This window comes from Lycorma delicatula, chromosome 8 (assembly GCF_047948215.1).
Source record: "Lycorma delicatula isolate Av1 chromosome 8, ASM4794821v1, whole genome shotgun sequence".
Lineage (NCBI taxonomy): Eukaryota > Metazoa > Arthropoda > Insecta > Hemiptera > Fulgoridae > Lycorma > Lycorma delicatula.
In genome coordinates this window covers 52,501,458-52,514,885 of record NC_134462.1, presented here as the reverse complement: position 1 = coordinate 52,514,885, position 13,428 = coordinate 52,501,458, and the positions used below count along the sequence as shown (strand labels likewise).

Below are 13,428 nucleotides of genomic sequence, written 5' to 3'. Positions count from 1 at the left end.
GCACTTACCCCAGTTGTTATTCCACTGTTGTAAACATTTTTGGAATTCCTGAAGAGTAATTTGGTTCAAGGCCTGATTTTTTAATTATTCCATTGTACTAAATAGCTTTCCTTTGAAATTTTTTTCCGTACGTGGAAACAAGAAAAGATTTCATGGAGTAAGATGGGTTTGTAGGGAGTATAAGAGACAACAGTCATCTTATCTTTTAATAAAAACTATTTGGCATGGAGTGTAGTGTGGGTAGAGGTGTTGTCTCTCACATTGCCAGTTGTTCTTATCACGTACCCATGCAATCTTCTCAACCCACTCAGGTAGAAATAATGATTCACCATCTGTTCATTAGAAAAAAAATTCTGTGAACAATCTCACTCATGTAAAAAAAGATTAAACTTAACCATGCATTTTTTGGTGTCTTTGATATCCAATGACTTGATTGTTGTTTGTTTTCAGGTCATAATTGTAGCACCAACTCTCATTACTTATCATAACATTACAGAGAACGTGTGAATCATTTTAAAATTGGTCCTTTAAGTTATGGCACACATAATACATTTGATTTTCTGGTCTGTGAGCAAACAAGGCATAAATTTTGTAGTAATGTGTTTCATGAACAAAACTATGAAAAATTGTTGGCAAGAGCTCAAAGTCACACTAGTCAATTCAGAAATCTCTTCAATAATCCAACAAAGAGCTTTGTAAATTGCATTGCAAACTTTTCAACATTACTAATTATGAAACGTCAGCCAGATCATTGTTAGTCTTCAAGTTACATTTTCTCCAGTTTTAAATGTGAAATCCACTTTTTACGAAAGGGTTGTTGCATATATAGGGGACCAGGGGTTCCCAGTCGACCTATCTCTGAACTTCATCAAATTTTACACCGACATTTGCTGTGGTCTTAAGTGCCATTTTATCAAATTGTAGTTCTATATCTGCTATTGCTGATTTTCTGTAATCTGTGGAAAAAAAGAGTACTTACTGATAGTTCGCGTTTAAGTGCAAAAAATTCTAACTTTGACTTATAATTTTGAAGGCAATAATAAAGCTATAGGTTTGAATTTTAATACTTCGGGTTAAAATTTTATGCTCAATTCAAATATGTTATTCATAAGTTTCTTTTAGCACCTGATTTTGAGATATATCAGCTGAAATTCAGCTAAAAAGTTGTTGCAACATTTTTTAAGTCGGAGTTTGAGCTTATATAATTCCTTATCTAGTACTTTAATTGGAACAAGATTTTGTAACCTGAAAAAGGGATAATTGTGTGTAACATTCTAAAGTTTCAAAGCAACTGGAGGCTTATGTTAAGAGATATTCATCATCAAATTTGGTCGAAGATTTTTTGGGCTATCTTTAAAAGCTTATACCTCAGATATACCTTCTCAGATTTTGTTAGTTTTATAATAGTTAGAAAGAGCAACTTTTAAACAACAAAACCCATGTTGTTTGATTTTTGACCGGTAGTTTATAAATGGCAAAAAAAAAACAGTTGAAAGATAATACATCTTTCATACAGGGACCAAGTTTTCCATAATGTTTATGGGTGAAGTGAATACTCTCTGGTAGAAAGTATTTTTTTATTAAGTAATATCATCTTTTTTGCTGCCTGCTAATACAAAGTTATTAACTGTATTAGCTGTACCTTGCCTCCTATTGAATGCAGAGGAAACAGTTTCAACTAATTATATCTGTTGAGTGCAATAAAGTTTTACAATATTTTGAACACAGTAGCTTCAAAATAAGATAAAAATATCTAAAGTAGTCGGAAACCTTTTAGCACAATACTTTTAATTCCACTTCATTTTAAATTGTTTCTCAATCATAGACTGGATGTATTCTGAATACATATATTGTCATTCTGATGTTGTTTGTGCTTCAAGAGTAGCAAAAATGTGCGGTTCTGTCTAGCCAATGATAAGAATGAGCTGCACCATGAGGATGCATAAAACTAATTAGGGCATCATGTTCTTCAAAAGACATATTACATATATTTCTAATCCATCAAGTAGTGTCATACATGCAAACTGGTAAGTGATATGCCTTGAATAGGTTTTTCAGCTTCAAATACTGAAGTATCATTTGAGGCTCTGCTGACTTGGATTTTAGTTTGCTAACTGGTTTAAATTGTTGTTTCTCTTTTGTTCCGGCAGTTGTGTGACCACTACCTGTTCGGGTCAGATTTTATCAACTTCTCTTGGAATAAAAATGAACCTAATTCCTGGTATATTCTCTTTACAAAATTTAGATAAGTCTCTTAGTGTCAATATCTGGTTTTCTATAGGTCGCTGAAGATTAGCACGTGCTGCTAATTGTTTTGTAGTACTTCCATTTCCTCCAATAGCAAAAAAGTTCCATTCAGTTCTTATCCCAAAGTTTTCTTCATGGTGGCACAAATTGATAAAATTCTTGTATTGAGCAGCTGAACCATCACTGAATTAGTGTATATGCTTTATTTCAATCTTTGTCTACAAAGTATTTATCAGTTCAGTCAAAAATATATGAATAGCAATGATATCTTTGTGCAGACAATCACTGACCATGCAAATGCTAAGATTTAGAAACTTGTTTTTATTGTAATAAACTATTGTAATGGATGCAGTGTAGCTTGGCTGTTTTCCCAATGGAATCCCTGTACAGCATCTTGCACAACTAACGAATAGTTCTCAGCAAAATCCATCAGGATAATGGTGTGATTATCATTTAAATTTTCCTTCAGTTGTTTTAAATATGAACTTTGATGTTTTGAAATAAATTGATGGCCAGTCAGGCAAAAAACTTTTAAGGAAGCTCTTCAATAAAATTTTCTGTAGTCACCTGTTGCGAATCCAAAGTATCTGTCTGTATGAATCCACTGCTTATATTCTATTACTTTCTCCAAGTCACAATCTTTAAGCTCATCTAATAAATAGGACTCCAATCCAGTTTTTCCAGGACACTGCTTACATTGTTGTAGCATGCAATCCTTAGATTCTAGGCTGCAGACGGTTTTCTCAATCAATACCTTGTAGTTATCCTTGATGGATATTGCAGCTACCATCAACTTAAAATTTTGATGGATGGCACAAACAGAATGTGTGCCAGCAGCACCAACTGTAATGCACCACTTTGGCCTAAGTTTAAAATTTTGAAAAGCCAATTTCACAGTCATAATCTGTGCAGTAAGCTATGAACATCTCTTTTAAATTGCACAGAAGTAGACGTTTCTGCGTGTGGACTTTTTCACCATTGATCCTAAATGAAGCAAAATGTTTCTTTCCTGCAAAATTCATCATCTTCAAAAAATTTGAGGACTCGTCTAATATCATCCTTCAATTTTTTCCTCCTTTTTTCTGACGTTGCCAAAATACCAACTTCAGATTTGAGCTTCCTTGCCTGCTTCACCATTCGCATTGAAGCCTGGAATTCATCAACTATTTTCTCAGTATTCCAGCTACTGGGTGCCAATGTCAGAATTTGAACTTGTGGGTGAGCTCAGATCAAAAGTTTGGGTTTGAGCTTTTTAATCAGGATAATCACATCTTTATAGCCTTGACACTGCTTACTCTTTAATGTTTACATTACATCAACACTCAAACCAGCAGTAGCTACTGCTGTAGTAGCAATAGCATTTTGTGCTCTTACCTTCTGCTTCAGGTAACCTTTTTAATCCCATTTGCTGACATATTTAGGCTTCAAAGAAGAGGTTCCAAGTGATGACAGTGAGGCATTCATTCTTCCAGAAGCCTCTAGCATTTGCACATCATTAGATCCTGATTCTGGTTGATCACCTAGCTGAATCTCTCTTTGAGCCAATTCTTACCTACATCATGGGCATAACTTCTGACCTGGCTTGAAGTCATTTGTTAAATTTTTAATCGATCGGCAGAATCAATATCAATAGGCCACAATTCTTTTCTGGCTTTCTACAACTCTTTTTCAAATGGATTGTAGCAGTCCTGTAGGAATTCAAACTTCATTAAAGCTAATTCCAGATTGCCACTGTAAAAGTTCTTTGTCCATTGCTGATAGTTCTTCCACTGGCAACAAAAAAGCTTTTCCATAATTAAATGTTAAAGACTTGTGGCATTCAGAGCCATCAGGCTTACCAGAACCGCAAGAGCCAAGAACTTTACTCATTTTAATCATTTCAAAACAAAGTTGGAGATAACAATAAATGTCACTACTGATTACAAAAGTTATTCACTAACAAGTATGCTAATTCACAAAAGGTTGATGCTTATATACCCTTTCTTCAAACTAAAGAACATTCTAGAAGAAATGGAATTTTCCAGAAATTTCTAGAATGTTGTGGTGATTGGAGTTTTCTAGAACATTTTAGAAAATGGAATTTTTCGATTAGCCTAGAGAGTTCTACAGTAGTCCGAAATTTTCTGGAACACTACAAATTTTTTTTCAAGATATTGTAAATTTTAGAACATTCTTTAAAAAATGTAACAATATTCTGAAACATGAATGTGTTTCTGTCTTCAGCTGTTTTAATTTACTTGAAATGTCCACAGATTAAAAATGTGTTGCCTCTAAAAGATTAATTATCTTTGAAAAGCTTTCTTACCTACTGTAATATATAGGTCAAAAAACAAAATGCATGGATTATGTTGTTTAAAAGCAGTCCTTTCCGCCTATTATATAAAACTAACAAAATCTGAGAAGGTGTAGCTGAGATATAAGCCAAGCCTTCAAAGATGGGCAAAAATCATGATAAACAATTTTTTACCATTTTGTGATAGATTTCTCCTGACATAGATTCTAATTGCTTTGAAACTGCAGGAATCTACACATAACTCCCTTTTTCAAATTACAGTCTCATTCTGATTAAAGAAGTTAGTTAAGGAAATATGTAAGCTCAAACTTTGACTTCCAAAATGTTGCAACAAATATTTGGCTGAATTTCAGTTGCGACTCAAAAAGGTTCCAAAAGAAACTTGTGACTAACATATTTTGATGTAGCATAAAAAGTTAACCAACAGCATCAAAATTTGAATCTGTATCTTTATTATTGCTATCAAAATTATTAGTCAAAGATAACAGTTTTACATGTGTCCATGAACTATAAGTACCCCTTTTGCAAGAAGCCACAAAAATTCAGCCATAGCAGAAAAGAGCTGCAATTCAGTAAAGTGGCATTTCAGACCATGGGAAACCTCCACCAAAAATCTGATGATATTAGGAGATGGTCATCTGGGAACGATTTTCAAAACTGTACCACTTGACATGGAATGACCCTAAATGTACTCTGTTTTACTTAAAGCTTCCCCAAAAGCATTTTGAAACATTATTACTGTTTTAGCAGTCATTTTCCCTTAGAGCAGTGTTTCTGAACCTGGGGGTTGCAAAATTAGCCTACAACTTTACACATAAACAATGAAATCGTTTTATGAGAAAAGAAATCATTATATAAATATTTTACTTACACTTATAAGTACACATGTAAAGAAAATAAATTAATGAGATAGTTGTGTTTGCTTTTCATTTAAAAGTTTCTCCATATGTGGATCTATGTTAGAAACACACAGAAGCAGATTGTTTTTAAGTGATAAAAGACAATTCCTACATTTAGTTTTTGGAGCAACCATAGACGAAAAACTATTTTCACATATGTAAAATGTGGCGAAATGGATTAATATTTTCAGCACTTTTGTGACTAAATATCTATATTTACTCTGACAAGCAAGCCAAAATATATCTAAATCTGAAGATCTGAATTATAATGTTTTATCGGCAGACATTTCAATTAGCTGGTTGTGAATCTCAACTGGTAACTTAGCAGCTACAACAACATTTTCACTAAATTTATTCTGTATTTATTTCTTCGAGAAATCATTTTTTCTTCGTGAAATACTCCACCAACTGAATGTTTAACTCACGCAAACGCATCTTCATGCTATCCAAACTGTGGTGATTAAATATTGTCTTCTACATCCAAATTTTTTTCAGTATAATCGGAATTGAGTGGAAACATATCAGAACTTTTTGCTTTGAAGGTGAACAATCAAGCTTTTTATTGGAAGCATATGAACTTTACTTTGTCATTAATAAAATGTTTTTATTATGCCCTTGTAAATTCACATTCAAGTCGTTTAAACGTGAAAATACATCAGCTAAGTAAGCCATCAGCAACATATACTCATTATTCTGTAAAAATAGAAAAAGAAGAAATTTTTTCTTTTTGCCAATTTCATCACATAGTTTAGCAAACAGCTTGTTCTGTAATGGTCAACTTTTAATAAAATCAACCATTTTTTCAGCTTTACAAAGAATTTGTTTGAGATTTTCTGGCATATTTTTTGTGGCAAGAGCATGTTTGTGAAGGAAGCAATGCGTCCTCCCCCCCCCCCTTGTGTAAGACAAACTTTTAATTGTTTCAGTAATTCACTGTATCTTCCTGTTATCACTTTTGCACTATCACTACATACTGCAATACATTTTGTCTAGACTATGTTGTAGTTTTTAGTAGCTTCACAAAAAAAAAATCAAAAGACATTGTTCTCTTTGTGACCAGGTATTGATTTGCAAAGAAAACATATTTTCTTTGATTGATCTGTCCGTATCGCATTCATATTTCACAAAGCATAAGAACTGAGAGAAATGTTTGCCACATCTGTTGATTCATGAAATTAATAATAAAAAATTCACACGAACTCATTTACTAAATTGTCTCATGACAAACATCAGCAGCCATGTCAGCAATTCGCCGTGATACTGTGTTGTTAGAAAGCGGAATTTTTTTTCATTGTTTTTGCTTCTTCCATGCCTATTAAAACGCTGAACATATCAATTGCAGCAGGCAATATGAGGTTTTCTGTGGTTGTAAGTGGGGTTTGGACATCTTAGCTACTCTTAATACTTTGACATAAGATGCTTCAAGTTTATTTTTATCAGTGTAGCTTGATTTACAAATAGAAGCTTATTGATTTTTTCCAAGTATGTAATTTTTGTTTGAAAAATTCCAAGGGTTTGCTTTTATGATCTGGATGTTTATTTTCCAAGTGTCAAATTAATTTTAGATGGCTTCATGCTTTCATTAGAGAGAACTTCCAATGAGGTAAAGCCATAATTGTATCGTATGAATGTTTGAACATGATGCTCTCACAGCGAATATTATGCAAGCAGACAAAATTACAAGGAGCACGTACACATCAAGTTAGAATTTGTAAATTGCTCATATTTGTACACTTCATACATGCATACCCGTCGCTATCAATGCATCCAAATAGTTTTAACTAGGTTTCATTGGGTTGGGGGTCGTGAAATATTCGTTATATATTTTTTTTTTACTTTTTGGGGATTATGGAGTAAAAAGGTTGAGAATCACTGCCTTAGAGGAAACAAAATGCAAGATTCTCTGCTCTTTGTATTCACCCATCACAAAAATCACAGAATATGTTTGTTTAATAAGGATGAAAAAAACACTTGCCTTCTTTTCCCACACATGATTTATATTTCATCAAAAAAAAATTAGCATTTGAAAAATTAAAAAGATCAACATAATCCCAAGCTACATTTTGCACTTACCATATCTTTTTGTGAGCTTTCATATTCCAGTAGTTAAAAATTGTTCAACCTGGTGTCTGGTCATTCTTGTACATATTCTTAACTTTCTCATTGTTTGCCAAACTTGTTTCACATAAAAACTCTTTGAGAGGAACAAACAAAAAAAATTATCTGATGGTATGAGATCAAGACTGTAAGACGGATGCGGCAACTCCTCCCAACCTCACTTTTGAACAGCTTTCCATGTCTTTTAGTGGTATGGGGCAATATCATGTAGAAGAATTACACCTTGGAGAGAGAACCAGGATGTTTCCAACTTATTGTGAGTTTCACTTATTTTTTAGCATGTCACAATAGTATCATTGTTGATTATATGTTGTTCTTCCATGAAATCGCAGTAAATTAGGCCTTTATAGTCCTAAAACTTTGTTAGAATCATTTTACCATCTGTTGTAGGGTTTGAATGTTTCCAGTGAACTCAAGTTATTTTTATTACACACTCTGACGTTTAGATTCTGGCTCAAGATGATGAATCCAAGTTTCATCACAAGTTATGAGATCTAAAAACAACATCAAAAGATTATAATAATGGAAATTCTTGATAAACAGCTGATATTTTCTAAGTCAGGAATACCAGCTTTTAACATCAGTATTCTGTTAACACAAAAAAAAATTTGTAATATTTCTCCTAGAGTGATACCATTCTTGAATTGCTTTTTTGCATTCATTACATATCTGTAAATACAGTTTTTCTATCACCCTTAGTTTTAAATAAATTACACTTTAAAAAAAAATTAAGGGAAAATATAGTTAAAATCTGTAAAATTTATTATTAGCCTCAGGCACATCCAAAATTAATGTCCAACAGTAATCTGCTAGTGTGTTAGTGTTCCATTTCCCTTTATAGCGGCTTTCTATCACCGAAATGTCTTGGTGAAAATGTTCACCATGTTCGTCACTTATGACTTCAAGGTTGTCTGGGAAAAATCCAGATTTGAGTGAAGGAAGTATTTTCAAAGACATATTACATCCCATAGCTCTGTATGAAGTAAGAAGTTAATTAACAGTATTGTGGTAATAGTCGGTTTTTTGTTTGCCGAGAAAACTTTTGCAAAATATTTAAATGAAGCCCAAGCTGCACTGTCTACATTATTTAACATTGAGTTAAATAAATAATCTTTGACCAACTCCCTTATTTGAGAACCAACAAATATTCCTTCTTTAATTTTTCCTTCACTTACATTCGGAAATTTCTGCCTGATGTACAAAAATCCAGGACTATTACAAAATTTTTCATTAGTCTTAACTTAATATGGAGAGGGGGTAAAAATATTTTTTTGGGTTCAACGAAGGCGCATGAATAATATGTTTCCCATGGAATTAAATTATCTCGTTTCTTCCACTCTTTGGTATCATAATGTTTGTCCCTAGCTCGGCTGTCCCATTCGCAAAGAAAACACATGTACTTAGTATAGCCTAACCGCAAGCCTAACAAAATAGCTATAAGTTTCAAATCACCACATATGTTCCAGCTATGTTTTTATAATTTATTTTTTTAAGAATGTCTCATCACATCGTATGTCTCTCAAATTAATACCATAAGCGATTGGTATCGAAGGATATTTGTTACCGTTGTGTAGTAGAACCACTTTTAATCTATACTTGGACGAATCTATGAAAAGGCATCAGTCCTCAGGTTTTTGAACTTGTCCTAAGTGCAACATAAGCTCATCAATATTTATGCAATAAACCAAATTATTTTCGTTAATAAAGTACTGAGAAAGTTCTTTTTATCATCGGCTTCAAAAGCCCAAAATTTTTGTATTTTTTTTAAGTAAATTCCAACCTTGCAGTCTTGATCCTAACAGTTCAGCTTGATTTTTTTGATAAATTTAAATCCTTAACCAAGTCATTTAATTCATCTTATGATGTAAGATGTGGCTTATTTGAAGATAATTCAAAATCATTGTTGTCTTCTTCAATACTGCCTGATTCTTCATCGCTGCTTTTGAAATATACATTCACAGGTGGCTCGGGAACTGGAATAATTTCACTCTGAAGTATAGGCCTGATTGCAGATTGCAATAAAGGATATTTTACAGTATGTTTAGATGTTTTATAAATTCTAGACACACATGTTAAACAAAAATAACAATAGTTACATGATCCTTTGGTTCACGCCGAACCATAGGTATATCAAATGGCAAACCCTTCCTTGTACCTTTCAGCCATCCTCTTAAATACACAGAACAATTAGTACATACTATATGAGGAGCCCACGTCTTATCCTAATCACCAATTTTACACTGAAAGTACAAATGATATGCTTTTTTTAATGAAAGGTGTAATGTTTTTTCTGTTTGATTTTTCAGTAAACTCACCACATACATAACAAAAGGCATCCACATCATTTACACAATTTCGAGACTTTATGATACTGCACTGTTAACAAACTTAAGACAGCAATAAGACTGAACAAAATTAATTCATTCCTAAATACATTGCTTAATACAAACAACACAGCTGTGTTTTCTTTTCAGCTACATGTTTTGACCTGCACAGACATGATTAATCTTGTCCATGAATGCTCACTCTTCAATTTTAGATGTGATGTCATAATATGTGACTATGATATGATTTAATTCTTTGTCTAGTATTGTTTATTTATAGCTTACAATTTATGTTAACAAAGTTAAACAATAAAAAATGAGTTAACAAAATATAATAATAGGAGCTTAAACTTCTAACTATACGTTGAAAAATGAAAAAATTCTTTAATTAAAATTTAAAAATTTTTCAAAAATGGTGGGGGATAAAAAGATTCTGAGTTCATATTCGTTTTCAGCATCAAAAAACAGATTAAGATCATGTATCACATGTTAGGAAACAATTGTGTTTATCAGTGTAGTTATCTGTTGCTGCCATTTGTTTCTAATTCTTAAATGGTCCTCATGTATATATAAAGCAAATGAAAAATTAAAGCATCAATTTAAAATTTAATTTCGTACTGCCCTTTCAATTTAATCATAAATTTTTTATTTACGGCTTGTTGAAAGAAACCATTATGAAATTATATGTTCTGAGGCAGGTCTTCATGGACTAATTACATCTCCATTATCTTCAATTTCCAATTAAACTTTAAATTTTCTGAATGCTCCTGGTTCCGTTTAGATAATTTTTAATTTTTTACTTTTTACAAACTTTTGACTAGTAAACGTTTTCCTGGATTATAATGATTAAACATATCTCTTTTACTCTCCTCAGTATCCACATTCAAATGTGTCTAGTCTTTAATTATTATCCCTTCTCTTAACTTATTATATACATTTTACATCCATACAAAAGTATGCTTCAAAAATAACTTTAGGAAATGGTTTCTTGAGTCAGTCTTATTATAATATCTTTATTTTGAACCTTTCCTTAATCATTGTACTAGTTTTTATTTCCTTTTCACTTCACAGTCCTCTGTTAATATCCATCCTAAGTATCTTCTGTTTTACTTGTCCAGCATTTTTTCTTTTATGTTATTCTATCGGCTTATTGTTTCTTATCCTTATTGCTTTGTTTTCTTAATATTTATTTTTATATTATACTCAAATTAAAAACAAAGAGCTTGGTCATTAATTTTTTTTATTCCAAAAATAAGATTGAGTTAAAATTTAATTTTGTTTGAAATAATATAAGAAATTTATAAAAATAAAAAGCAAAATGCATTGTAAATATTTTACTCATAAAAAAACTGCATATCAAAATTATTTTGTAATGTTAGACCTAGTTTCAAGTTAATCCAAACTCCATAGTTAGATAGGAGGGGGTCTATTTAATCAATACTTCAAAAATATGTTGAAACGGCCACTGATTTGACTCTATTCTCCATACCTTTTAACTGAAAGTTATTGTTTTAGATTGTGTGTTATGCAATTTTATGACATAAATTTGAAATTGCTTGTGGTACTTGGTATTTTAGATATGTGATTACATTATGTTGAAAATAAAATTGCTTCATTTTTCATTTAGACGCTCACTACATTTTTTTTTTCATTGGGATGATATGATTTTTTTTTATATTTGGTTTTCTTATATTTATGAAAGATTATGTATTTATATTCAAGAATTTTTTAATAAAAGTATATAAAGTTGATTTCTTTCTGTAGGTAGTTTGCCTGAAAACCCACCGGGTTGGTCTAATGGTGAACGCGTCTTCCGAAATCAGCTGATTTGGAACTCAAGAGTTCCAACGTTCAAGTCCTAGTAAACACACTTATTTTTACATGGATTTGAATACTAGATCGTGGATACCAGTGTTCTTTGGTGGTTGGGTTTCAATTAACCACACATCTCAGTAATGGTCGAACTGGGACTGTACAAGACCTACACTTCATTTACACTCATACATATCATCCTCTGAAGTATTATCTGAATGGTAATTACCGGAGGCTAAACAGGAAAAAGAAAGAAGTGTGCCTGAAGATAAAAAATCGGCCAATTTTTTTTCATCATATTCTTCAGTTATTTTTTTTATCAACAAATCTTGCTTCATTTTCCTTCTGTGTATTTTTATGCGTTTTCAATAAAGATATCCTCTTAATAACAGATTGAGGTATTTTAATGAAATTTGGTGTATATGTACTAATAATAAAAAGTATTATTACTTATTTTTTATTGATTTAGTAAAGGAAGTGAAAACACACAAAATTGTCAGTGCATAAATTTTACAATCCGCTTGGAACAGTTTCAGCCATATCGTAGCTTCTTGTCGACCAATATGAACAAGTGAGGTGTCATTTTGTTCATAACAGGCATGCCATTGTATACAGTAAAATTCAATAAAAATAATATTTACAGAACTACTAATGAAGAAAACAATTTATATTGTTGCTATTTTAGAATTTTCAAACTTACTTATTTTCTAGGACATGTTCGATATATGTGCAGTATATTTCTTTAAAGTATCTCAGTTTGTTCTTAAAGTATACATTTTTCTTGGATAAATACAAAATGGTGATTAGAGGGGGAAAAGGTGAGATAGGCCATTTGGCCTCCTGAACTTTTTATTTTGATGTTCTTTATCAGTCCCTTAAGTTTGGCCAACACCTGTATACTCTGTATGTACCAACATATTTGTTTTAAATTGCCTTACAGGATCAGGAGGACAACGAATAAGTTGGGAAAAGACAGCTTACAATCCACCAAAAACTCGATTAACTGCTTTAAAAGAAAAGGAAGACGCTCTAATGGTAAAAAAACCTTTAATTACATGTTAGTAAATTATATTTTAGACTTGTCTATGGATTTTTATACTTATGTATGAAAATTTGAATTAACAGTTTAGATGAAGCATTTATGAAGAAAATCAAGTTTTTGAAATTTTTTGATTTCTTTAAGTACATGGTGTTGTAGAACTAATTAAGCAGTTTAAAGAGTTATAAAAACATAATGGGGATATAGAGAAAAGATATTTTTATTTTCTAAATTAGCAGTATATACCATTCAATAATCAATAGGTTTTGAAAATAATGTCCTCAAGATGGTGGTCATTAGCAGCAACACCCTGTTGGAAACAGTCACTAAAGCTTTGTACAGCTTGTCACACGTATCATGGGATCCGGCATTAACTTTTTTAACAATCCACTCTCTTAGTTCTGGTAGGGTGTAAGGGTGACATTTAAACACTTTTTCCGTCAGATATACCCAAAAAAAAAATCACAAATGCTCAAATCGGGTGCCACACAGGCTACCTTACATAACCCCTCAGAGAAACCAGACATCCAGGAAAGGTTTCTCTCAAAACCTTGAGTGAATTTCAGGTTGTTTGAGCTGTAGCCTCTTCCTGTTGGAACCACAAGTTCCCCAGTTACTCTTCTTCAACAATCTCTTCCATTATGGGCTGCAGAAAATTTTGTAACATGAGGCATTTCACTGTCACAGACATGCTGT

General features: G+C 32.1%; 1 protein-coding gene across 2 annotated transcripts in view; it reads left to right on the top strand.

Moving 5' to 3' along the window:
• Positions 1 to 13,428, top strand: part of LOC142328997 (uncharacterized) — a 100,734-nt gene that overhangs the window by 83,002 nt on the left and 4,304 nt on the right. Inside the window, exon 11 of one of the 2 annotated variants that reach the window (XM_075373232.1) lies at positions 12,634 to 12,728. The exons of the other annotated variant lie outside the window; for it this stretch is intronic. Within the exon in view, the coding sequence (XP_075229347.1) occupies positions 12,634 to 12,728 (95 nt within the window). The remainder of the gene's footprint in view (positions 1 to 12,633; positions 12,729 to 13,428) is intronic. 2 annotated transcript variants of the gene reach the window in all.